The sequence below is a fragment of the Myxocyprinus asiaticus genome, chromosome 14 (assembly GCF_019703515.2).
Source record: "Myxocyprinus asiaticus isolate MX2 ecotype Aquarium Trade chromosome 14, UBuf_Myxa_2, whole genome shotgun sequence".
Taxonomy (NCBI): Eukaryota; Metazoa; Chordata; class Actinopteri; order Cypriniformes; family Catostomidae; genus Myxocyprinus; species Myxocyprinus asiaticus.
In genome coordinates this window covers 24,347,845-24,375,693 of record NC_059357.1, presented here as the reverse complement: position 1 = coordinate 24,375,693, position 27,849 = coordinate 24,347,845, and the positions used below count along the sequence as shown (strand labels likewise).

Below are 27,849 nucleotides of genomic sequence, written 5' to 3'. Positions count from 1 at the left end.
TGGACTGGTTTGGTTTCTCTCTGAATAATTGTGATCCCACAAATTCCTCCAGTTGGAAGAACAAAAGCTCGGCTCAGGTAATTCAGAGCTCATAAATCATTGGCACTGTACATTCCCAACTCTTAGTTCGGTCTGTTTTCTCTCAATTCTGGCCTGGGGAGGGATAGACAGCCAGTCCATTAAGTTTTGTATGTGTGTGCTTTGTCAGGCAGATAGGCCTCCTGCTTGCTTGCTTGCTTGCTTGCTTTCACTCTCTCTCTCTCTCTTGCTCGCTCTCTCTTTCTTATGGTCATCTCGTTTTCACTGAAGAGGGGTGTGGTGTGCTTTAGTGTCACATGACACTGTATGGGTGGAGTCCGAGAGAAGCACAGAGACTCCAGCTGAGGCTCACACTGGAGGTTTGAGGCTGAGCTGGGACGAGCAGAAGGGTAGGTCAACACACTCTATCTTCCTCTCTCGTTTCCTTTTCTCTTTTACTCAATATCTTCGGTTCTGTAATGCTGTTACTTGGAATTTTGCTTCTTTACAAGTTTGTTTATGAACTTATAATGTAGTATAGTTCAGATCAGGGTAAGACAAGAGCTCTATGTATTTGTCAGTGTATCTGTGAAAGCATGTGTCTGTATAGGTAAGATTTTTCCATGTTCATGCCAGAGACTCGGCCTGTTTTTCATGTTAGAGCTTCATGGATGTTTAATCTGGAAAGTTCTGAACAGGGCAAGATTTATTAGGTCTCTCTAAGCATCTGTGAGTTTGCAAAGGGGGCGTGTTTGCCTTTTTTCATTCTTCCCTTCTTGTCTGCACCTTCTGTCTTGGACTTGTAATTAACCTGTGCAGGTTACAGGGCTGCGTGAGACCCAGACACTCAAGTCCTGCAATTTCACCTCTCTTAAACCTCCTTTTCCACCTTTTCCTGCATTTAATCTGTGGTTATGGGTTTTTAGAGGGTTTTAGTGTGAATCTAACAAAACTTGTCAAGAACAGTCATATTTTACCCCAAACTAAAAAGAAAAAAGAAATTACATTTTGTTTAAAGAAAATTAAGCTTTTTTGAAGGAACATTTAAGATTTTTTTTTTGCTCTTATGATTGCTTGTATTTATACATCATGGTAGTATTTGTTTTACTGCCTTTAATTTATGCTGTTTTCAATAAAATAACCATTGTATTACCCTATGTTTATATTGTAATTAAGTAAAAAATACTGTATTAAAATAATTAGAATATAACCCTTGACAATAATCGAAATTACCCCCCAAAAAGTGAAACATCTGGACACATTACATGTCATAGTTGTCATAATGTCACAATCTAAAACAAATGTAATTATACTAAATTAGGCTTCAGTTTCTTCATGCAAAATATATTTTCTTTCTTTTTTTATTTATATTTATTTTTGGAGTGAAATGTGACCTGGACATGTTTTCATGTCATCACCATTTAACTGTGATCTGACCTTCATTGATAAGATAGTTACTCTGCTTTTGGATTGACTGGAGTAACTTTCTTAACACTACCATTTATGTGCCTGCCCACATCCTGTAGGAGGTCAGTAGGAAAGCCACACAGATCTCCTCCTCTCTGGTCTGGCCATCATCCATTTTCATCCGTTTTCCTCAACCCTTTTCAGTCTTCACCCATGACACCCTCATAAACTGTTCCTTGAGGTGATGAAAACATGGGAAGAGATTTTTGGAGTTACCGCATAACTAACGTTTGATCCGGTTGTCAACAGGTTTTCGTATTCAGCCACTGCAGCCTTGGCTTAGAATAAAAATACATTGTTTGGGCCCAGTATCGTTAGCTCATTCTGTAATTATCTTCATAAGTAGTCATTTAGAGCATTTTGAAGACTTTGTGTTAATTGCTAATGAAATTCAGATATGTTTATCTGGGTTGCTACATCAAACCATTGTCTTTTCTATAGCCTTTCATAGCACATTGTGTCTCATAGCTGCGAAAGTTTCCTGGGAGAATCTTCTTTTTCTGATGAGTCATTTCATACTCCTCACTGCCCATTCTCTATTTATACTGTACTCTCCCGAACCCACACTAGCAGACCTCTGAGGGTTTCAGCCCACTTTCACTGAAAGCTATACATGCTTGCCCTTTAGAGGGATTCTTGTGGGATGGAAACGTTTTCCATAATTGGATTTGTTGGGAATATTCATGGTGTGTGCTGCTTTGCACTTTCCTGTATATGTCTGCTAGCACTAAACCCTTCGGTCTTTGGCAATAATGAGCAGTGGAGTGTGGCCACCTTGGACCTCTGAACTCTGCTTATATGCTTGGAACATGCATTTAAACATGAAGAACAGTGGTGGAGCATGTCCATTTGGCTGCGGGGCTGAAGTGTCATAAACATCTGCCCTGCATGTGAGGTTAACATACTATACATGCTCTCATATACTAGACACTGCTAGTGTCAATCATCATACCGGTTTGACTGGTTTTTATTTGCATTGCAAAGTATTGCAGAGCGTCTAGATCTAACGGATGACAAGATGAAAATAAGAGGAATTCAATTCATTTTTTTTTTTACTTATTTAGATGTCTTTTCTATAACCAGGGTGTACAACTAGAGGCCTGTAAAGGTCCTGCAAGGGGTTCTGCGAAGAAGACCTATAGGCTAAGCAAGTTTTCCTGACATTTCTAACTGTTTGAAAATTAACGTATGATATGATAAGCATCATGTCATGGAATTATGTTGGTTAATGATTTTAACGAAAGTTATTGCAAAGTGCTACTGAATAAATACAGCTTTTTTATATACTGGGGGTTCTTGGGTCTGTAAAGGTTGAAAACCCCATGTCTGTATGACTCTGAATTTTCAAGGGGCATTGTTTCTCCTCTCAAAATACATGTATAAATCCTGTTTATCATCATTGTGCAGCATTGTCTAAAGTTTGTATTTATCAAATAGCTTCATGCCAGAGTTCAAACTTTAAATGTCACCATAGGCCATTACCGTTTAAGGAAACATAAATATTTCATGTACGCTACCTTTCAAGAATCCAGTATGTTCCTGTTGAAGCATGGTCTGGGTAAACTCTAGAGACTGTTGTGCGTGAAAATCCCAGGAGATCAACAGTTACATAAATACTCAAACCAGCCAACAATCATGCCATGGTCGAAATCACGGAGATCACATTTTTCCCCCATTCTGATGGTTGATTTGAACATTAACTGAAGCTTCTGACCTGTATCTGCATGATTTTATGTATTGCACTACTGCCACTGGTTTAGGTGTTCCTCAAAGTGCTCAGTGAGTCTACACATGATAGCATCTCAGAAAATGTAGTTTAGTATTTCATGACCCTTTAAGCAGCAGGAATTCATGTTGGCTGGTGAAATGATGCATGCTGAGGAACATCTCATTTGGTCTTTCATGTGATCTTCACTATTGTTTTCCGCATTGTAGAAGTTATGTCACCATGCAGTATCAGATTTGCTTTAATTCCCAGAGGCTGTGTTTCTTCTGTTTGTCATCAAGGGCAGGGGTTTTCACCTTTAGGTCAGAACCAGGAATCTTTCTTCTACCCACAAACTGCCAGTCCATCATTCCAAAGATACACTTTAACCTCTACGACTTCTGTTGGCTCATTCGTTAAGAATGCCAGGAATACATTTCCAAAGTTCCTATCACTGAAAATATGCTGTAGTAGGAAGGGTATGAAGAGATTGCCAATAACTTCATTTCAACTAGAAGATTGTTGGCAGAACATTTCCTCTTTACGCATTTATGTTTTGGCAGTCAGTAACGGTTGCGGTACATACTATAACAGCATAAGGAGTTGGTGAGCTTGTTTGCCAAGTAACTTATTTATTTTCCATTTCTGTTTCTTCAAACTGGATAAGAAGAATGTTTTTTTTTTTTTTTTTTTTTGGAAGGTCTCCTGTTCTATAAGATTTTCACACCACCCTTTTCATTTCAACTAGAAGCTTGTTGGCAGATCATGTCCTTCACGCATTTAGTGTTATGGCAGTCAATAACAGTTGCAGTTCATACCATTAAAACATTGAAGTATAAGTTGGTGAGCTTATTTGCAAAGTCACTTATGTTCATTTCTGTTTCTTCAAATGTAAAACTTGATGAGCAGAACGTTTTGGTATTTTTCCTGTCCCATAATGTTTTTTCATGGCATCCTTATCACTCACTTGCATTTCTGCTGTTCTCTGCCAGTTTGGGAGTATGAAATCCGTCATTTGCAGACATTTTTCCATTGTGCACATGACACCATCTGCTTTTACAACCCCGAGCAGCATAGGTCACACTTTTCAGCCCAGAGCTGAAAGAGCAGTCATCACACCTACACAAACACACTATATGAGTCTAACACCCTGTGTTTGTGTAGAGTTAACATCAGTTTCCCTTCTGCCCTCTGTGGGAGATCAGAAATTTTCTCATTCTCTCCTTTTGTTTCTCTTGTTTTGTGTGTTGATTTGTTGTAGTTCTGACCTTGCTGGAGTTCTTTTGTAACTTTATATATGGCTGGATCTTGCTTCTGGGCAGTGTATCTTGTAATTTGCCAGAGCTTAATCATAATCCTTGTAATTGTGCGCAGGTTGTTTTTTGTATACTTCATGTCCCCAGGCTCACTACATGCTGTGCTGATTGTCTTGTTTCCATAGTCATGTACTGTCTGAGAAAGAAAGGTTGTAACAGTGATGGCACCCAATTGGAATGTCTATATTTTTTGCAGTCTTTAAAATTCTAGTAATGGTATAATTTGACCGATTAGACAAGGTGATTTGAATTCTCTCAGATTGTTTTTTCTTGGAAACATCTTGTTAGGGAATGTGTGGGGGGTGGGGGGTGGAACACATCAAAGAGTTCTTATCAGTAAAGTAATATCTTACATATGCATGCATTTTAGCGTGAATTCAGAGGATGTGAAAGAACTCAGAGAAATACCTGTTCCTCTTCTGTATGTCAGACAAGAGGGACAGTGTTCACTTATGGCTGCTTGATTCTGATGGGTTAAGATGTGTCTTCTCTAGGGCTGGGTATTGATACAGATTTTCCAATTCGATTTACAAGCGTTCGATTCTGATTTTATTCAATATCGATTCATATGGGCATATTACTTTTACAATGTCCATTTTGCTTACAAATGAAAGAAATTATCTATCAGCTAATGCTGTTAATTATAAAGGGACCTTCTAACCTTATTCGAAAATATAAATCTTACAAATTATATTTTCATTAATTTTTCATCATATTGGTCACATTTAGGCTTTTAAAAATTTTCAAATTCAGTGTATTCCATCAATAAATGTCTTGAATTTGCAAATATTATATTGCATATGTTTTTTGTTACATGTTTAATTTTTACATGCATTATTTGTACTATTCACAAGTATTTATAGTGATATGTAGAACAAATTTGCTAAATTGGTACTGTCTCTTTAAGACTTCTGGCATCAGTCGGTGTGCGCTTATTTTATTTTTACTGCGTCTGTGCTATGTGTGATTTAAAATGAAATGTTTATTTTTATTGTTTTTAATCATCAACTGACTGTTAAGGACAGAAAGGATATAAAGAGACATTATTCCATGATAAATGGATTGCATGGATTTCGTCTTTGGATGCACAGAACGAGTCAAACCAAACTTTTACTCTCAACATGCAGTGAAAGGATCTCGGTGCTGAACTTTTCGCCCCCATTCAACTGGAATACTGGTGAGAGAAATCTAAACATTTACCAGCCAGTGGCTTAAAAGAGACATTTTTAGTTCCATAGCGTGAAATTTGGTCGCTTATGCGAATGATTTACTTGGATTGTAGAGGGTTGTGCATAGAGTAAAAGATTGATCTTGGGATTTTAGAATCGATATCGAGAGAGTTCAAATGAAGATTGTGACGCATCGGAAAATCAACTAGGTACCTTACTTCTTGCTAGGTAAGATGGCATTCATTATAAACACTCCAAACAGTAAGGGGCTAATTTATGAAATGAGGTTTGATCTACTGTGGATAACTGCCTGACTGGAGCACTATGGACTGGAATGAAATTGTTCCTTTCTCCTTTATGCAACATTTTTGCTCTAGCAAATCCTGTGGGTCAACTCTACAAATGGCCCACCACGGACACAGTCTATGATTTGCAACTTTTCCCTCAGGCAAAGGGGAATATAAATCAGTTGCTCAGTCTGACTTCCTCACTTCTAACTTTTCACTATTGGTGTTGGAGTTGCTGGCATCTATTTACGAAGCTATTGAATAGTTGGAAACCTTACAAAGTTAGAAGATGTGGGTTTTTTGTTTGTTTGTTTTTTTTTGTTGTTTTTTTTTGCCAGTAATTGAAAACAGAGTTGACTATTACTGTCCAACTCTGTAGTCTCTGATGGAAATTTTGTTTTTGTCCACTGAGACAGTGAAAAATCTTGAGGTCTTTATAGATTTTTGTGAACTGAGTGCTTTGTTATGCTAAAGGCTAATTTTTGAAAAATAGCATACAATCGAAAATGTGGTTGGATTCTCAGTGATGATAAATTCTGCTCTTGTTGTTTGTAATGGCAAGCACTGTGATTGGTTCTCATTACATCAAGAATGCTAAATATTGTTATGATGATGGCTTGGAAAGAGATTTGTTATTTGTATGGTTACCATGTTGTTTAAAAACAAGACTCTGATCCAGGATACAGCTAATCATCAGCCGCAGGACTGTGCGTTCACCTCTCCTCTCACCCTTACATTGTTTTTCTCTGCGGGTGTTGTGTTCAGTCAGCTTGTCTAACTGTTATCTCCTCAGGCATGGAGTCTGTTAGTGGTGGAGGCCCCACAAACCTGTCAGTCGACACTCTTTCTGTCCCAACAGTTTAGCGATGACTGACAGGAATCAGATTGAGGATTGCATGAAATTTCACTACGGCTGTGTGATCTTACTTCAGTAAAGTGTCTGTCTATTGTAGGGATGCACCAAAACCATTTTTCTCTCCTGATCCGATTCTGATACCTGATCTCTCAGTATCGGCCGATGCCGATCTGATGCCACCAGTGTTGTTGTTTTAATCAGTTTTGAATATCTATACCTCTCTGTGTGGAACTGATTGGGGGAGCTCTTTTATATGTAAAGAAACAAAAACATCAAACTACACATTATTTCATTAAAAAATAGAGAAAACAAAAAACTATTATATAAAAAAATGTGTAGCCTATTAAGAAACACTTGAAAATAGTTGACCAGATAATGCAGCAGAAAAATTAACAGTAATTCCATTGAAAGCCTTCAGTAGAAAAGTTAATTTTCTTTACGCAAAGGTTGTCCAAAGTGATAAAAATGAGAAATCTTTAAAAAATTTAGTTTAAAACATGTCAAGTACATTGAAATGTAATCTTTGTGATTGGCTTTATAAATATTTTTGAAAAACATTTTTAACTTTTACAAGAATTTCAGCTTTTAATGAGCTTTTAACTTATTTATATTTTATTGTCTCTGGTTGGCTACACCATTTGTTACAGACATTTTTGACTTAAAGCCCCAGATAAAAACATCTAAATTACATTTAATGCAGACATTGAAGCAGCGTTCATCATAAAGGTGTCTTCAAGTATTTTTTTATTTGTGTGTGTGTGTGTGTGTGTGTGTGTGTGTGTGTGTGTGTGTGTGTGTGTGTGAGAATTACATTAATGCATTTTTGAATAACTTAATAGATCCAGACAAAAAATGAGCATCACGTCATTTTACCAAGATACAGTTGTGCTCAAAAGTTTGCATACCCTGGCAGAAATTGTGACATTTTGGCATTGATTTTGAAAATATGACTGATCATGCAAAAAAAAAAAAAAAACTTTATAAAACTGTCTTTTATTTAAGGATAGTGATCATATGAAGCCATTTATTATCACATAGTTGTTTGGCTCCTTTTTAAATCATAATGATAACAAAAATCACCCAAATGGCCCTGATCAAAAGTTTACATACCCTTGAATGTTTGGCCTTGTTACAGACACACAAGGTGACACACACAGGCAATTAAAGGTTAATTCCCACACCTGTGGATTTTTAAAATTGCAATTAGTGTCTGTGTATATATAGTCAATGAGTTTGTTAGCTCTCACGTGGATGCACTGAGCAGGCTAGATACTGAGCCATGGAGAGCTGAAAAGAACTGTTAAAAGACCTGTGTAACAAGGTAATGGAACTTTTATAAAGATGGAAAAGGATATAAAAAGATATCCAAAGCCTTGAAAATGCCAGTCAGTACTGTTCAATCACTTATTAAGAAGTGGAAAATTCGGGGATTTCTTGATACCAAGCCAAGGTCAGGTAGACCAAGAAAGATTTCAGCCACAACTGCCAGAAGAATTGTTCGGGATACAAAGAAAAACCCACAGGTAACCTCAGGAGAAATACAGGCTGCTCTGGAAAAAGATTTTGTGGTTGTTTCAAGGAGCACAATACGACGATACTTGAACAAATATGAGCTGCATGGTCGAGTTGCCAGGAAGAAGCCTTTACTGCGCCAATGCCACAAAAAAGCCCAGTTACAATATGCCCAACAACACCTTGACACACCTCACAGCTTCTGGCACACTGTAATTTGGAGTGACGAGACCAAAATAGAGCTTTATGGTCACAACCATAAGCGCTATGTTTGGAGAGGGGTCAACAAGGCCTATAGTGGAAAGAATACCATCCCCACTGTGAATCATGGTGGTGGCTCACGAGATTAATATTATTATCAATGCAGGAAAATCCCTGCTCACTGAGCAGCAATAGCAGTAGGACTGAAATGATTAGTCGATGTTATTGACAACGTCGACAATAAAATAAAATAAAATTGTTGACAATTTTTGTTGTTGAATAGTCATTCGATTTCATTTAATGTAACGAGATCACATTAAACTCTAATGATGATGCGCGAGAGCAGCACTGCAGTTCGCGTCTAACTGAGGAGAGGAAGAATTACACAGCTCGCAGTCCAGATGCAGTCTAAACTTCACAAACAGCTTCAGGTGATGAGGAACGCAAAGTATGAGGGAATTATAATGCAAAAATACAAAATAAGTAAATGCAGAAGCACTCTCGTTGTGCAGTAAGTGGAGCTGGAGCTGCGCTCCGCTGAAGCAAAACTTGTGTGTCGAGCATCTTTAAAGGAAACACCCTGGTGTTACACCTTAAATGCAGTTATAGGGGGCCTGGGTAGCTCAGCGAGTACAGATGCTGACTACCACCCCTGGAGTCGCAAGTTCGAATCCAGGGCGTGCTGAGTGACTCCAGCCAAGTCTCCTAAGCAACCAAATTGGCCCAGTTGCTAGGGAGAGTAGAGTCACTCTACTCTTCGTGTTCGCTATAATGTGGTTCTCACTCTCAGTGGGGCACGTGGTGAGTTGTGCGTGGATGCCCCAGAGAATAGCGTGAAGCCTCCACATATGCTATGTCTCCGCGGTAACTCGCTCAACAAGCCACGTGATAAGATGCGTGGATTGACTGTCAACTGAGATTCATCCTCCGCCAGCCGGATTGAGTCACTACGCCACCACGAGGTCCTAGAGCACATTGGGAATTGGGCATTCCATACTGGGGAGAAAAGGGGAGAAAAAAATGCAGTTATATTTAATGCATTATAGATTTATTAAAGTTCAAATAATACGGAAGCAGATCATGTAAATGACTACAGACTCTGAAACTGGCATTTCTCTGTGTGGTCAGAGCCTCTTCTATGAGTTGCACGAATGTCCCGATCTAAGGCGGAGAGATTGAAACTGCATCCGGCTGATGCACACACTGTCGCAGGGACGCTTATCCCTCGAGCGTGCATGCTTAATGCAGCTAGATTATAACGAGATTGCTCGCAACTTATTGAATCATAATATATATCACTGTGCATTTCTTATTGTGAAAAAAAAAATTGGCAATACGCAGCTTTATTAATGAGTTGTTTTTATTTTTTAAATGTACAAAATTTTTAGTTAAAGATGGATTGAAGTGAACAAAAACTGAGAGAGGGTAGTCTTTGCCCCATTATACCCTGCAACAAAATACATTTTTGTTTTTGTTTTGGCTTGTTTTCCAATATAAATATCAAAACTAATCTAAAATGGAAAGTAAGACAAAAACACTTAATAACAATAGGATATCTTTTTCAGTTAATTTCTTTACTGAATTAGACTTCAGTGAATGTCATTTAGAGGTATTTTTAAAAGATGATTTTGTCCTCTTTATTGTTAGTAAGCACGTTTAATACAACATTTTATGTCGGGGCACAAGCTGAATGATAGGTTAAGAGCTAATGATTAATCGTTGCAATAATCACCGAATAGTTGAATAATCATTTTAAGAATCGTTAGATTTAATCGATTTTCAAAATAATCCTTAGTTGCAGCCCTAAATAGCAGAAGCCAAAACTTTATTATTTTAATTGTATTATTTTTTTTAAATTAGCCCTTCAAAATGTACTGCAACAACTTGTTCCAATCAGAAATTCGTCAACACAGGAAAGAAAACTGCGCTCGTGCACAAAGATAATTTAATTAGATCTTCAAGTTACTCGATCAATTTCTAATTAATTGTTGTTGGGATATAATCTAAACATGCTGGCTGTAATATTCTATCGCAGCCTAAATTTGAAGCGCTCACCCACTGATAATGTAATTTTAATGTCTTCCAGCTGTTTTGCTAATTTGCCAAGGCATTGTAATGCCCGGGCTAATGGAACTGGAGTTGTATGGAGTCACTTTGCATGTGCGCAGGCACCTGTGTTCAGAGCTCCTTTACAGGCATGTATTCCCATTTTGTAGGACAGGCTGTGGGGTTAGTTTACTCTACTGTATTGCACAATATTATTTAGGAAAAACGTCACATGATTCTGGATGAAGGGGAAATCATAGATTCGTAGGTCAGCTCGTTCCTCTGTTGTGCCTCTGCTGTTGTCAGGGAGTTCAAGGGTTTCCAATATGTTTCACAGGGATGGGTAACTGTTTTATTCAATTAGATGCTGTAGCCAATCCAAGAATTATGAACAGAGGACAAGAAAAATGTGTCATAGGCAAACATTTATACAAAACACAGTTCTGAATAACTTTCAGTACATTACGGAGAACTCGGCACTTGGCAAAGTCAACAAACTTGCATGATGGGTTCTTCTAGGCAATCCCAGCTCCTGTGGGAAGTTGGAAAAAGGTATTAAATTGCTTGACTTGTGTGTTCTGTCAAAGTAAAAAACCCAGTATTTGTGTTTGACCAGCATTTGTGGTGTTTGTGAATTCCTTCGTCAATACAGGTGGGCCTTTTAGAAACTTCCAGCTATTGTGAAGGGTTCTGTTTGATTGCGGGTATTAAGATGCCGGACATTACTGTGAGCCTAAAAGGATCACTTCCAAATCCTCCTAAGGGCAGGTTTGGTGAAGTAAATTAATGCTCAGTGAATGCTCTTGTCTAGAGCTGCATGGGGCAGATTTAAAGATCCCATCTGTTGAAACTGGTGCTGCACATTAAGCTCTCAACAGACTAGAGAGACTGCATGGTGAGGCCCTCCAGTAGCTCCGTGTAGAGTTTCGCATGGAGATCTTTGAATAGCATCTTCCCAGAACACCTTTCCTGTCTTATCTGAAATGCCTGTTGTAGTATACAGGTATATTATATTATATTATATTAGGCTATGTTAAGGTATATTAGGATTTATTAGGCTATGTTAAATTATTTTATATTTAGTGCTGTCAGTCATTTAAAATTGTGTGATATAATCCTAATTAATCGCATAATTTTTCATAATCACGATTTAATAGCAGATTTTGAAAGTGCTGAAATTGAACTCTAAATGTACTTCTTTTCCTGTCAAAAAAAAAACTTAGCAAAGTAACAATGTTATATTAACATTTCCCAAACAAAGCATTCCACAGTATAAAGACACAAATTCAAGTAAAATTAATCATTTCCCAAAGTGTAAGTGGGAGGTTGACTAATTGAAAGAATTAGCTTCCATAGTTTGCATATTCATTGCAATGGGCATTACATCTCTTAAACCCTCATCCTCCACAATATTAATCATGACTATTCACTTTGCTACAGCAATCATGAAGCCACATTTAAATGATTCACGCTGCTCTGAGCTCCACATGAAAACTTGTTTTGATTTTAGCGCTGGCACTGTCCATGTAATGATACTTCATCCGAATCTTCTGGTAAGATGGAAGCGCAACGTGATGCCAGTGAAATGCTGATGCTTCACTCGAGTGAGTCATGTGAATGCAGCTTATCACAAGTCCCATCTGGGTTTGTTTTGTACAAAAAATTACAGTTAAGAGATCCTTCCTCCATCACTTGATCACTGACATGGAATTGCTGTTGTGTGTTTGAGGTGTGTGCATCATTTTAATGACCCCGGAGACATTGCAAAGGTTCTGCCCTATTCCAACCAGTGTTCAGAACTCACACAGAGCTGAATGAAATGTCAGAATCTAATGTCATATTGGTAAATGTGTTTATTGCGTTAAAGAAAAAATTCCAAGGAAAGAAGATCCAGTTCATTGTACACACTAACCTTTTGTGACAAATTTCCCCAATAGCGGGTTACTTTGTCACACAATATGGGGAAAGTTGAACCTGCCATTGTTTCATTTGAACCAACATCCCCCCATTACAGCCACCAGAACAAAATATATGCCTCTCTTTAAATCTATGTCTGCATTACACAGCCAATTATAGGTTGCAAACTTAAAGTAAAACAATTATAAGGCACAAAACGATTCATGAAAAGTAATGTACAAAAAAATCTGGAGATTGTTTTGGCCAACAGATATTGTAATTGATAAATTGTATACATTTTATGACAATTAAAATACACGTGACAATCTGCCCTGATAAATATGTAACAACAACTTGACTTTCATGAAAAACGTCTTTGTCCTAAGAACACATTTAAACTTTTAGGGAAAAATCTGCCTTAATAATATAGTTGACCCTTGCCTTGATGTATGCCACTGTGGTTTATGTTCACTTGTTTACCCAAGAGCTGTAACAGGAATATGATGATTGTGAAAATTTACACAAAAATGATTCTAATGTAGGAGGGTTTTGAACTAGGTGTTTGAAACCAACATACAAAACCTCTGCTAGAGAAAACCCTTTTGCGCAATTGGACTTTTGACTTTATATCTCAGTAATGATAAGTTTTAGTCCTTGTTACAACTTCCCAGTGTGACAACTAGTCCTGGTCTCCCTTATATTATGTTGCATTGTAGAGTATGTTAGTTTATTATTTATCAATTACTGTGAGACTAGAGTATAAACACTTACTTGTATTGGCCCTTTCTCTTCTGTTCTCATTCAGAGAGATTATTGGACATTTATGCTTACCAACATTACATTTGCCATAGGATGCAATTAAAGCAAGGGACATGGGCCATTTTGGTTCTTATTTAAAATCAGTTTAACCTTTATGAATAGTGAAAAAGAGGGCAGAGAGATTACCTTTCATTACACCCTCAGGTCAGGCTCGTTGTAAAGCACATCACCAAAGTACTTTTTCTGTCTGTGCATTTATCAACTTCTACCCTGAAGGTGGATTTTGGGGTTGCTACCAAGCAGTGGAATGTAAGGGAGAAGGTGATTGACCTGGCTGAATGGAAAGGAGGAGGGGACCCAAACAGTTTTAAATGTCTGGAAGGGAATGGGGAACTGAAGAAGTGGTCTGTTGGCCATTAGAGTTAGAAGCTAGGTGTGTCTCCTAACTGGCTACAGTATAACTGCAGTATAAACAGTGTGGTGGGGAAAGTATGAGTACAGCCTTGTTCATATGACTAGTCAGGAAAAAGATTGTTGCTGACTTGACTGCCAACTCCTCTTAGAAAACTGAAGAATATTCAATCAGAGCAGAGAGCGCTAGATCGTTTTTTCTTGGGTTCTCCCTTCATCATACATCAGCTGTCTGAACACAGGAGTCGTCACTCCTCATTTAGGTAAGTATGAGAGTGTTGTTAAGGGGTACAGGGACTTTCCATGCTAAAAAGGTATTTTGGTTGTTTCTCTGCTTCATGAGGTTGTGCTTCCAATAGAGGTGTAACGATTCACTCATTCACAATTCAGTTCAGTTCAGGATACTCGATTCCCAATTCGGTTCGATTCACAATACTTAAAACAAAGCATGAATCAAGAAAAGTTAAGTTTGAACGTTTTATTATTATTACTTTTAAGAAATATACAAGAGTTCCTTCACTAATAGAACTTTACTAAAGTATTGTTCATTAAAGTGTTACATGATTCATCAGGGATGTACTGGGACTAAATATCATTCCAGCACAGGGCAATGGTGATACCAAATGGAATATTAATAATTCTGCATACATTTAAAATATTAAAAAATGTTTTTTTTTTTTTTTTTCTCACTGATTACATCAGGAGGTTCATGCTTATCCAGTTAAATAATGTACGCTCTAAATTTACTGATCAAATCAGACATTACATTTGACATTAGGATATATCCATTGCATATAATATTCAGCATTATATTCAATAGATTAATACAGTACTATCATTAAACCTCTCTAAACTTGTAATTTTCTCTCATGCAGAGCAGATCACTCTCGTGCTTCAAATGAACATTGGATCTCTTGCTTCCGTCTATTCGATTACATGATGAGGGGGAAACCATCTAAAATCATTTAAACCTGAAGACTTTGCTCTCTGGGACAACGGTATACATGAAGTCTGCAGAATTACATTAAAAACGGCAATATGGTGTTTGTTGCGCGAATTCTAAACTGCAAAAGGCTGTGATTTATTATCATGTGCTTTCATGAACATTACACATTAAATCATATAGATGTTAATTGAAGAAGCATAAACCTCCATTGCTCAGTTATTATGAGGATTCAGATCACTGACTGTTGAGTGCTTTCGAAGCGCGCATGAGGCTCAGTTTGAGCAGCTCACATTATGAGATGATGATCAGTGTTTATCATATCGCAGTTCTGATCACAGAGTTTGTCAAAATGATCCCTTCCCAGATGTTTTGGCTATAATTGATATTACTGATATTTGTTGATATTAATAAAGATCTTTCTGTATCCTCATGGTAAACAAACCATCGAGGTTTGTGCTTCTTCAAATAACTCTAAATAATCATTACATATTAAATCATATAGATGTTAATTGAATAAGCATAAACCTCCATCGCTCTTTTTTTTTTATTTTATTTTTTTTATTAGTTTCAGCTGAACTCATCATACAACACCAGGCTACAAGTGTGCAATGAAGCGATTTCCATTTGCATGTCCGCTTGACATAGGCGTAGGATGTCGCATGTATTGGATAGAACAGATGTGGAAATAATAATAAAACATTGTCCAATCTCCACTATGCACATCTTCAAAGTTTTAAAACGCGATGTATCATGCCACGATAAACTGTTAAACCTCTTGTTTCCAGGGTCTAACAAAAGGAAGCTCAGAGTGCAAACTTTTCAGCATTTTTGTACATGGAGATTTTTGACTAATTGCACTGGGTGGAATAACAGAATTAGTGCTAGGAAATAGCAATAATATAGAGGAGTAACTGAATTGGAGACAAAGAGGATTTTTTTTTTTCATGAGGAATTATGTTAATAGTAGTGTAACAACTAATTAATATTATTGATAATTAAATGATCACCAACTAAATTTATTATCGAGTATTCTGATATGCTCCTTTTTTAAAAATGTCTGAAATTAGTTGAAGCGGATTAAACAAAACCAATTGTCCAATGCACAGAAGCACTTTGTTGAACACTTCAGAGAAGATCATAAGCATACATGCTACGTCTTGTTAAAGGTGCACTCAGTAATTTTTTCCTCATTAAAGAAGTTGATGTCTTAAAGACATGAATTGTAATTTTGCAATTTATGTAGGAAATCATGACCACTCACATTAAAATGAAGACTTCAGTCATATCAGTAATCTTATAAAAGCTGTTATATTCTACATGGAGAGGGTTCACACATGGTGCTCCATGTTAGAATCACATGGCCAGCCAAATACTACTCGCTTCATCTCATTAACCGTCCTGTTATTTGACACTTTCACTCGTTGATTAAAGTAAGCATGACTGAGTGTGAATACTACATTTCTACAATGGTGTCTGAAACTGAAGACTGTTGATTTTAAATGATGCTGCATTCAAGCTGCTAGGTGTCAGTGTAAGTCCATAGACAAAAGTGCACCTTTAACATAGCCCTATGTTGAAGGCCTATGTTTATTGTTTTTTTGTCTTTTTTTTTCTGGTTTTATCTGCTTCTATACACTGGACAGACAGTTTTTTATTATTTATGTTGTAGCATTTGCATTTATATTTTAAAACCTTTTTTTACACTATGTATAGCATACAATCATAAATAATTTTTTTATAAAATACAATTTCACAGGAAATAATATTTTGCTTTTATTTGATTATCAATCAATTAATCATAGAAATAAGTGACCGATTAATCGATTATCAAAATAAAAACAGCAGCAGCAAAATAGCACCCTCAGCTGACAACTTTTATAAGCAACATGGCAAAAAAAAATTGCTTTACGCTTCAGTAATTCGCTGCAACTACAATACTATGAGAATGCGTAAAATGATTGACAGGCAGAAAGCATCATTGACCGCGGACCACTGACACATTTTTGTTTGCTGTTTACAGAGTCTAGAGCTGTCACAGAGACAGGTGAGATATCTCATGACACTTATTTTATTAATATCTTTCAGGGAGTAGGACATTTTTTTTGCAAATGTTTTTATGAAAAAATTCCTTACAGCACCTTTAATAAAATAACTTGTGTAGTTGACAGGGAGGCAGATTCTTTGTCCTTGTTTCAGTGTCGCTGTGACAGCATTGGCTGGGAGTCTCGCATCCTTGACGCTTTTTCTATTCTCTTAGAAGCCCTCCTTAAACCTCTCATCACCATCCAGATGAGACATACACATCTCTTTCTTCTCACCGGTTCAGTCTTTCTATCCTGTACACTGTGACAACATAGTCCAGATTACTGTTCAAAACAAGTTTCTGTGTTGACGGTTTCCCTGGCTTACCTGTAATGTAATGTAACAGTGGAGAGTTGAGTCTCTCTGGAAAAGCAGATCTTTTCGTGAAGCAAGGAATGCAGAGGCTGTGGGTTTGTTGGCTGGGTGCCCTGATGGAGAGGAACCTTCAGGCATTCTGAATAACTGTACCAAGCCCTGACAGCTGCCAGTGGGTCAGGTTACTGAGTTTGAGAGTGTTATACGGCTTTTTCTGCTGGAAGGACCAACTGATCCTTGGGGCTCACTTTGGGGTTGCAAGCTTTGTGATGGGGCCCACTGAAGAGCTGCTCTTTCCAAAGTGGGGCTCTGTTGAATTCTGTTGAGCTCTGCGGTGAAGCCCATTAGAGAGGAGGGTGCGTTTCTGCTAGATTTCCATGCTGCTTCCGTCTAAAAGAAGAAAGTTGTGCAAAAATCCAATTAAATTCATCCCTGTATAAATCCACAATACTGTGGATCAACAGATTGTATTCTCATCAAAACTTAACTTTATTTTGTTTAGCCAACACATGGTCTTTTCTGTTGGTATTGTGTTTTAATCAATACATGAGGATCTTATCACAGAATGATTGTGTCTCACACAAAAGAAGTGGCTTCTGTTGCCTTTTTGTCATAAAGCAGGCTGGTGGGAGTTTATGTTGTAGAGATCATGTTTTGTATGAGTGTTAAATCAATATGGTACTGAATGATTTTTACTTGCTGCTTGATTTGCATTAGGCACTCATCGCATCTGCTATTCATGTCTGCAGGGTCAGAGGTCATTTCAAGCTACAGCAGCAGTAGCATCATGACAGAGTCTGTTATATCAGAGATGCCCCCAGCCATGTGTCTGGAGAAGCCCAGCATGGACTCCAGCTACGTGGGCATCGATGCCATCCTGGAGCAGATGAGGAGGAAGGCTATGAAACAGGGCTTTGAGCTCAACATCATGGTTGTGGGTGAGTGTACCGATAAGATGGATTAACCTCATAGCACATTTGATTAAATTTCACACATCTGTACTGCCGTGCAAAGGTAAAAAAACACAGTTACAATGTGTTAAGTCAAAACTGTGTTATGACCAAAGTCAGAGGCCTTGGACTATGGTCTGTGCTGTGACGGAAGGATTTGACTTAACTATTATTGAATTTCAAAGAAAATTGCAGCAACTACAACATCCACAATAATTCCAAGGCAAGCTGCAGTAATTAAAATTCTTTGAAGCCATTTTTCTCAATGAAGTTTCTGTGTTGCTGTTGCTTTGGGAAAAAAGCATGTTGCCTTTTGTAGGGTAATGTAATAATACACATGAACATTTTTTGAAGGGTTGATCTATGAGAGATTAGTTAGCTTTACTTTTACTGATTTATTTTTAACTGATACTGAAGAGGTAGGTGGTTCATTTTTCTCTTTAGTAGCTTTATTTGCAAGTTTACTAAATAATGCCTTTCTGCATCTGATGTCTACATTTTTTTTATTAGATTTTGAATATTTATTTTTTTTCTGCATTGTCAGTTTTAATAATACAGTGTATCCATGGGTCATTAAAAAGTATTAAAAGGTATTAAATCAAGTTGGTGAAAAATAAGGCCATTAAAAAGTATTAAAGTCTTAGATTACATTATCCAAGGTATTATTGTTTTGTTTGTTTGAACTTTTCCCTCTTTGGGCCGTAAGGCTGAATAAACCATTACAAATGAAAACCTTTCATGCCTCGCAGATAGCAGAGAATAGAGTTGGCGTGCGGTTTTCACGTGGACTGTTAAAGTCAGAAGTTTACATACACCTTAGCCAAATACTTTTAAACTCAGTTTTTCACAATTCCTTACATTTAATCATAGAAAACATTCCTTTACATTTCGGTCAGTTAGGATCACTACTTTTATTTTAAGAATGTGAAACGTCAGAATAATAGTAGAGAGAATGATTTATTCCAGCTTTTATTTCTTTCATTAAATTCCCAACAGGTCAGAAGTTTACATATTTGGTAGCATTGCCTTTAAATTGTTTAACTTGTGTCAAACATTTGGGTAGCCTTCCACAAGCTTCTCACAATAAGTTGCTGGAATTTTGGCCCATTCCTCCAGACAGAACTGGTGTAACTGAGTCAGATTTGTAGGCCTCCTTACTTGCACATGCTTTTTCAGTTCTGCCCACAAATTTTCTATCGGATTGAGGTCAGGGTTTTGTGATGGCCACTCCAATACCTTGACTTTGTTGTCCTTATGCCATTTTGCCACAACTTTGGAGGTATGCTTGGGGTCATTGTCCATTTGGAAGACCCATTTGTGACCAAGCTTTAACTTCAAATGTCTTGATGTTGCTTCAATATATCCACATAATTTTCCTTCCTCATAATGCCATCTAATTTGTGAAGTGCACCAGTCCCTCCTGCAGCAAAGCACCCCCACAACATGATGTTGCCACCCCCATGCTTCACGGTTGGGATGGTGTTCTTTGGCTTGCAAGCCTTACCCTTTTTTCCTTCAAACATAACAATGGTCGTTATGGCCGAACAGTTCAGTTTTTGTTTCATCGGACCAGAGGATATTTCTCCAAAAAGTAAGATCCCCATGTGCATTTGCAAACTGTAGTCTGGCTTTTTTATGGCGGTTTTGGAGCAGTGGCTTCTTCTTTGCTGAGCAGCCTTTCAGGTTATGTTGATATAGGACTCATTTTACTGTGGATATAGATTCTTGACTACCTGTTTCCTCTAGCATCTTCACAAGGTAAATTTACTGTAGTTCTGGGATTGATTTGCACTTTTCGCCCTAAACTACGTTCATCTCTAGGAGACAGAATGCATCTCCTTCCTGAGCGGTGTGACGGGTGTGTTATCCCTTGGTGTTTATATACTTACGTACTATTGTTTATACAGATGAACGTGGTACCTTCAGGTGTTTGGAAATTGCTCCCAAGGATGAACCAGACTTGTGGAGGTCCACAATTTTTTTTCTGAGGTCTTGGCTGATTTCTTTAGATTTTTCCCATGATGTCAAGCAAAGAGGCACTGAGTTTGAAGGTAGGCCTTAAAATACATCTACCTCCAATTGACTCCAATTAGCATATCAGAAGCTAATTGCCTAAAGGCTTGACATTTTCTGGAATTTTCCAAGCTGCTTAAAGGCACAATGAACTTAGTGTATGTAAACTTCTGACCCACTGGAATTGTGATATAGTCAATTAAAAGTGAAACAATCTGTCAGTAAACAATTGTTGACTTCAACTGTACGTTCAGTGTACATATGTGCTGATCCCATGAGTGCTGCTCCGGGGGTCGAGAGATTCCCCATTCATTTTCTCCATTGTCATTTCAACATTAACAGACTGGGCGATTTACATGAGAAGACACATTTAACTAAGTTGTACCGTATCTTTCAACATACCCTCAGAGGTTCATTCATGTTGTTTTCATGCTATAAGTTGGAGAGGGGGCATTGTTCCCCGTTCTCTTTGAATGGCCATCTTCCACAATCGGTCACATGCACCATTAAAGAGTATAAATACAACATTTATTGTTTGAATTTTGAGATAACGGTGACATAATTTAAAATCTTAAACTAAAATCGTGTTTCTCCCAAAAATTACATCTGACTCAAATGATGGAACGTGACACAATTTGTGCATCTGTATTTGTAACCAGCACTGTCTTGTGCTTTCTTCTTTATTTTTAATTTTTTATGGCGGTTGTCATACAAGGAAAGATGCATTACCACCACCTGCTGGTTGGGAGTGTGGGACGGGATCAAATTACGCTATTCTTAGTACAAATGCACTGTATCTCCTCCTGATTGACCTATATTCTTTTATTTAACTCTGTCGCTTTCAGATATTGCATAAAAAATGTAAAACATTCATTCCATGAATTTCTTCCTAGAATGCCTGTCAGCTCAAAATCATCTTAATTTTCTTAAGGTTAGAAATCAATATCTTTCTTTCATTACCTCGGACGGATCATCATAACATGCTCTACTGTTTCTTCCTGATTACAAACTTCACATTTCCCTTAATCATGTTTCCCTATTCTATACAAAGTACTATTAAGTGCTGTATGACCACATCTGAGTCTAGAGATTAAAGTTTCTTCTCTTCTATTTCACCCTGTTACTCTATTTTTACCAACATGTTATAAAACCATCTTCCTGTTCTATGCTCCTCCCATTGTTTTTGCCACCTACTCATATGCTGTTTTATTAAACTTTTCATTTCAGTCTTACTGTATTTTACATTTATGTCTATATCTCTTTTCTCATTTGCCATCTCATTTCCTTTTACCCCTACATGAGCTGGTAACCAACAAACTTTTTAACAATTAATCCCATCATCTTAATGTCCTGTGCTTTCACTCTGCGTTGGTGTGTGTGGAGATGAGACTAGATGCCGGTAACATCATTTTTCTAAATATCAGTCCAACATTAACTTAACTAATTTTGAAGTTAATACAAACATGAATTAGTGTGAAAAGTTAGTACAATATTTTACAACACAGATTATTGTAGGATATCACACGATATGGTGAAATTAACTTTTTATTCAAAAGCTTGAAAAAATACAAATAATTGAAGAGAATTAATATCTGCTACATAGATAACTGTAAAACTGTACATATTAACCGCAGTATATATGCAATTTGGAACAAAATACAGCTATGTTTGTGATATCTGGAGAATATATCTGATATCTGGTGGAAGCGCTTTCCACCACTGAGGAACAGAAAATACGAATGATCTGAAGAGCGACTTTGTGACACATTGCAATGGAACCACCAGGTGTCGCTCATTCTTAGATCACAGGGAGTGAGAGAGTGAATTAAAGGATGATGATGCTGTTCCATCGGCTGTCTTGAAGTCCAGAGTCAAAGCCAAGTTATTATACAAATCTAAAAATGTGACGCAGTATCACAGAAAAGGAGATGACAGTGTTTAACCAGATTTGAAATGAGGAACAATGTAAACTGTTAAATAAACTGCCAAAATAAAGGCCCTAAGTCTGCCAAAATAAAAGCTCCAAGTGAAGGTGAAGTAAATACTACAGAAATATATTACTATTATATAAAAACAAATCTAATCCTCAAAATTATAATTCTATTTTATATAATAATAATAAACTTGAAAGGAACCCACAATTAAAATATTATTAATAATATAATACAATAATTTTCAAATGGGTTCCAAAAAAGTGAGTGAAATTGAACTGTAAATTTTGCACATACTGTTAATTCACAAAAATATACAGTATGTTGGTAAATACTGCTTTTTATTAGGCCAACTGAATTGCTGTATTGGTGCAAGTAAATAAATGGCAACTGATTCATTACAGGCTGAAGTTATGTGGCATCTAAGAACAGTGGTAAAGCACCACTCATTCAGGTTGAACGAAGATATTTGCCAGCTTTTTCAAACAATGTTCCTCAAAAAAAAAAAAAATCACAAAGCTTCACGTGTGGCATGACAGCATATTTAATTTGATTTGGTCTACTTCAAGGAGAAGCTTGTTGGTAGTGTCATTAATGCAGGGCCATTTGTGCTCATGTTTTACGAGAGCTTCAGTGAGTGCACTAAAAACTAAAAAAGTGGATGTTTATGTACGATTTTTGGAGTGACATCCAGTCGAGGTACCTTGTTTATAGTAATGAACATAAGCATAAGTAATGAACTTTAACTACTGTAGATGTCTCCATAAAAATACACACAGTAAACATACAGCATCAAACAAGCCCTTTACTCTCGCATTAGCAATGTGTCATTTTAATATGTGACTTCATGTTGCAACTAGTGGTGGGTATATGGATACCTATATAAGTATATGCATTAACCCTGATAGTTATTGAAGTAACGAGCAAGTCTTAAATGATTTTGAAAAGGGTATTAAAAAGTATTAAATTGGATGAGCTGATACCTGCAGATACACTGTAATAGCTTTGCTATAAAAAAGCTCTGTAATATAAGCATTTTAAGGATTTGGAGAGACAGTTTTTTAGAAAGTGTGAGTGCAGGGGCCTGGGTAGCTCAGCAAGTAAAGACGCTGACTACCACACCTGGAGTCACATGTTCGAATCCAGGGCTTGCTGAGTGACTCCAGTCAGGCTTCCTAAGCAACCAATTGGCCCGGTTGTTAGGGAGGGCAGAGTCACGTTGGGTTAACCTTCTCGTGGTTGCTATAATGTGGTTCTTGCTCTCGGTGGGGCGCGTGGTGAGTTGTGCGTGGATGCTGCAGAGAATAGCGCGAGCCTTCACGTGCTAGGTCTCCGCGGTAACGCGCTCAACAAGCCACGTGATAAGATATGCGGATTGACTGTCTCAGAAGCGGAGGCAACTGAGATTCATACTCCGCCACCCGGATTGAATCACTACGCCACCACAAAGACTTAGAGTGTATTGGGAATTGGGCATGACAAATTGGGGAGAAATGGGGAGTGAAAAAGAAAAAAAAGAAGTGTGGGTGCCATAAATTATGGGGAGGCATTTAATTACTTTAATAAAACAAGCTTATGATAATAAAAACGTACATTTTCCATAACACTTCCAACCACATACCTATGCAATGCAATTACAGGAGTTGTTTCTCAAGGAGTGCTCAATTAAATGCCATGAGTCGGGCTGTGTTGTTCCATGTGCATTTGTGTGTTTGTCTTTAGGTTAGTGTGTTTTTGTGGTGTTTGCTTGTATGCATTTTATTCTGTGGTTCATGAGACACGTGCTATTGCAAAAAATCAGTTTGTACAGTATTTTTAGACCATTTGATGCAATGTGCTAATGAGCTTAATTAGATTCTCACCTTCAGTAAAGTGGAAAAAATGACACTCATAAAAACATACATTCACAGTGCCACAAATGCGAGAGTTAACTGAGGAATTCTAATTAAACTGACATTCACTGAACTGACATTTTCATTGATCACATGACCACTCCGGTGCACTGAAGCTGCTATTCAGTTCAAGCTGACAACACTCAGAGAAATGGTAATAAGCTATTTTTGGCAATCCACATACTTGAGACTGAAATGTTTTTCAAATGATGGTGATGGTTTTTGATGTGGAGAACTAATTACAGTAATGGTGGTATTTTTAATGTCAGCTAAACTAGAACTCAGAACAAGACATGTATCTGCTTTATTCTATGACACTAGCATATATATAAAGCATATATATATATATATATATATATATATATATATATATATATATATATATATACCTACATTTCTAAATTGTTTCTTACTAATGTGAATGGTGCTTGTCTGTAAAAAAATAAAAAAAAAAAAATAAATCCCTGCCACGATGCAAGGGTGCTATTGGTGGTCACCAGGACTTTGCTATTTGGTCTGAGAGTGTTGCTATGTAGTTACTAGGGTATTCTAGGAGGTTGCTAGTGTCGGACCGCATGTACTCAGATAGGAGACAAAGGCAGGCCTACACACAGTCGTAAAGCCTGACTGAGGCCTGTAGGAACGCTCAAAGCCTGATAACACAAAAACGGTGCCAAAATCAAGCAAAGGGATTCCAAACAGCCTGCAGATCCCATCAAGCCTTGCTCACTTTACACCTAGGTGTGAAATTCTGAAGGATCGAACTCTCAACTCCTATTGGATGAAACACACAACAGAACGCATCCCTCAACCATGATGTCATCAAGAGTATAAAACTCCGGAGATTCCTCCTAAGCTTGCTTCTAGCGACAGTATTCTCCACGTCTAGTTGCAGCCCTGCTGCTCCCAGGTTTAGCCTCGCTGGCCAAGGAAGTAACGTATGTACCTGAACTTTGGCCATACAATCTCCATCTCGCTGGATGAGCTGAGATTCTCCGTGTTCCACCGAGCACGCTAACGGATCCGAAGGAGACTGCTGAGCAATCAGTGTCTCACCCTTTTGCCTGCAGGAGTGAAGAAGAATTCTCTTCCTTCTTCAACCGAATCGACTTTGCTGATTTCTCCGCTAACCCACCGAGAATCAGCCGCCGTGCCGCCTGCCGACAGAGCGACCCGAGCTTCGAGGAACCGAGTCAGAGTCAAACGACGGACGAACACGCATTCTACCCATGTCCTCACGTGACTCAGTAAGAGGTTTACGTTTGGGCAGAGATAGATTATTATAGTGTGTTATTCTTGTGTATCAAGGTTATTGCTTGTACAGTTTACGGACCGCCGAGTCCGCTCATTGTTGCTAATAATACTCAAGGTATTACGGTAACTTACGGTTACCACGAATGAGATTTGCTGTGTTGTTGTCCAACCACGTTGGGCTGTTTGTGCATTTCTGCCATCACAGGTGAGACTGGCACACTGAGTTTATCCATTAAAGAACCAATGACCACGGCGGACAGATTACGAGCCGTTCACCACGTCTCTGAGTGATAAAACTAACGGTTGCCATCTCTCTCACAATCGCTAAACTGGCTTTGGTGCTGTCACCCTGTTTCTCTCTCGTATTAACCGCACGGGGCACACACACACCCATTCACACACACACACACCTCTACCCTCCTCTCATGTATTATAGGCTTATTTGTTACCATATCTAATCATGTTACTGTTTAGTTTGTAGTTGGAAGTTTATCGACTGCATTGTATTGATTATTAATTGATAAGTGAAGTGTTTTGGTATTGTTCTGCATGCACCTGAGCCAAGGGCTGGCAGGGGATGTCAGTGCTCGGATTCAAGCCTTCATTGTTCCCTTTTTGAATGTTGATGTTCTCCAGACAGCGACTTTCCTAAGAGAACAATCCTGTATTGAGACTGCTATACTGTCTGGTTATTAGTCCCTGATTCCAGGGTGGTGCCCCGGCAATATTAATTCTTATTAATATTCTATTGATTTTGATAATTGATAGTTATTTTTGATTGTTGATTTGAAGGATTAATAAGCTAATGTTGATTCTAATCAATGTTCTATTGATTTTAATAATTATCTTTGATAATTATTAATTATTGCTAATAACCAAACCCGCTCCTGAAAGAAGCCCCAACACTAGGGTGCTGCTGTTTGCAAGGGTGTTCTGGGTGGTTGCTTACTGGTCCAAGCCAAAAGAGCCTACCCCAAGTCTGTATAATATTCTGGCCTCAGGACATTAATGTAAGTCTGTAGGATTTTTATTTATTTACTTATTTCCTCTTAACAAATGCAAAATAAATATATATTTTGTCAACAGTCACATACCTGGTGATATACAGGTGTGTATATCGGCTATTTACAGTCCCAGCTGCTCTGAATGTGGCTCATCAAATCAAATTTTAGAAGTGAAAGTAATGAAGTTGCTAAAGTAGTTTAAGCTTTGCTCATTAAATGGGTTGCATTTACCTTGGGTGGAATTGGAGAGCAGAGTGAAGAAATAAGAATAGCCTGTATTTAATAATGTGGCACAGAAGACAGGGCAAAGTGTTTAAAGCTTCAGCTGATAACCACTGTGTTAATGGCGGTGCTTAAACTTAAATGGATAGTTCTTCCAAAAATGATAATTCTCTCACCATTTACTCATCCTCATGCCATCCCAGATGTGTATGAATTTTTTTCTTCTGCTGAACACAAACGAAGAGTTTTAGAAGAATATCTCAGTTCTGTAGGTCCATACAATGCAAGTAAATTGGTACTAAAAGTTTTGAAGCTTTACTATAAATTCTCCTCCCTGCTCAGGTGGTGGCGATATGCATGAAGAATGTGAATTGCCAAAAACAAAAGAAGAATGTGATAGTGGGAATTTATAATAAAAAGGATTTAAATATTGATTTGTATTCCACCCACATTTATTGTATCATTTCTGAAGATATGGATTACTTTTAATGGTGCCTTTATCTGCTTTTTGGGCCTTCAAAGGTTTTGTACACATTCACTTACATTGTGAGGACCAACAGAGCTGAGATATTCTTCTAAAAATCTTCATTTGTGTTTAGCTGAAGAAAGAAAGTCATACACATCTGGGATGGCATGATGGTTAGTAAATAATGTGAGAATTTTCATTTTTGGGTGAACAATCCCTTTAAAGCACGTTTAGTTTCAGGCAATACAATCTCATTTGGAATTGTTTGTCATTTTGGAAACTATAGTGTTTTTTTTTATTTTGTTTTATTATTCAGCTTTAGCTTGCTAGAGGATTCATGGACACAGTTCTTGTATTAAAATCTTAAAATATTTGATGTGGTGTTTAAGAGGAATTAATTGTGAGCTCAGTTGAAGACCGCAGAATGAACCTTGTGTTCTTGCGCAAGGCTGCAGCTGGTCTCTCACATGTGGCTTCTTTGGTCAGGATGGCCAAACCTGCTGTTGACATAACCCAGTCAGAGCAGAGAGAGCCAACCCTCAGCGTCACACTGCACACCTCCCATTCCTGTTCCACGTAACCATAAAATAAAAATAAAATCCTATTTTATTTTCATGTGAAGTCCATTGGTATGAAAATTGACTTTCCATGGGTTTTCCATTGGGTTTCAGAAATTGAAACCGGATGTCTGTCAACTGATGGTGCAACGGGTGCTTCCAATGAAGACTGCATATAATGAGATCTATCTAGTTTTGTTGTGTTGTTTCGCATAACACCCATCCGAAGTAGAAATTGTGTTAGTTCCTCACATTTCATATTCATGGAATCTAGATTTGGTTATCCATTAGTTGAAAATGATTTGCCACTCATCTGAAGGGCTTTAACACTGCTGTTAATTTGTTTCCTTTGGTCTATGCTCCTCTTTTCCTTGGATGCTGTTGAGGTACATGGACCAATATCTCAGTCACATAAGGGGATACGTGATGCCACTATCATTGTTTCTTTTGAGGGTTACTCATTTTGTCCTATGGGTCCCACTATATGAAGTCTTCATGGCCCCATTTACTTGTGTCCCAGGAACTATTTATCAGAGAGAGCTGGATTTAGATGACAAGGTGTTGAGAGAGAGAG

General features: G+C 37.7%; 1 protein-coding gene across 4 annotated transcripts in view; it reads left to right on the top strand.

Annotated features, from left to right (window-relative positions):
* Positions 1-27,849, top strand: part of LOC127451319 (septin-9-like) — a 148,488-nt gene that overhangs the window by 100,235 nt on the left and 20,404 nt on the right. For 3 of the 4 annotated variants that reach the window (XM_051715906.1, XM_051715908.1, XM_051715907.1), the window contains one exon: positions 17,736-17,924. In XM_051715906.1, coding sequence (XP_051571866.1) covers positions 17,736-17,924 — 189 coding nt within the window. Of the gene's footprint in view, positions 1-377; positions 429-17,735; positions 17,925-27,849 lie in introns of those variants that run through there. The other variant, XM_051715909.1, reaches the window with a different exon arrangement.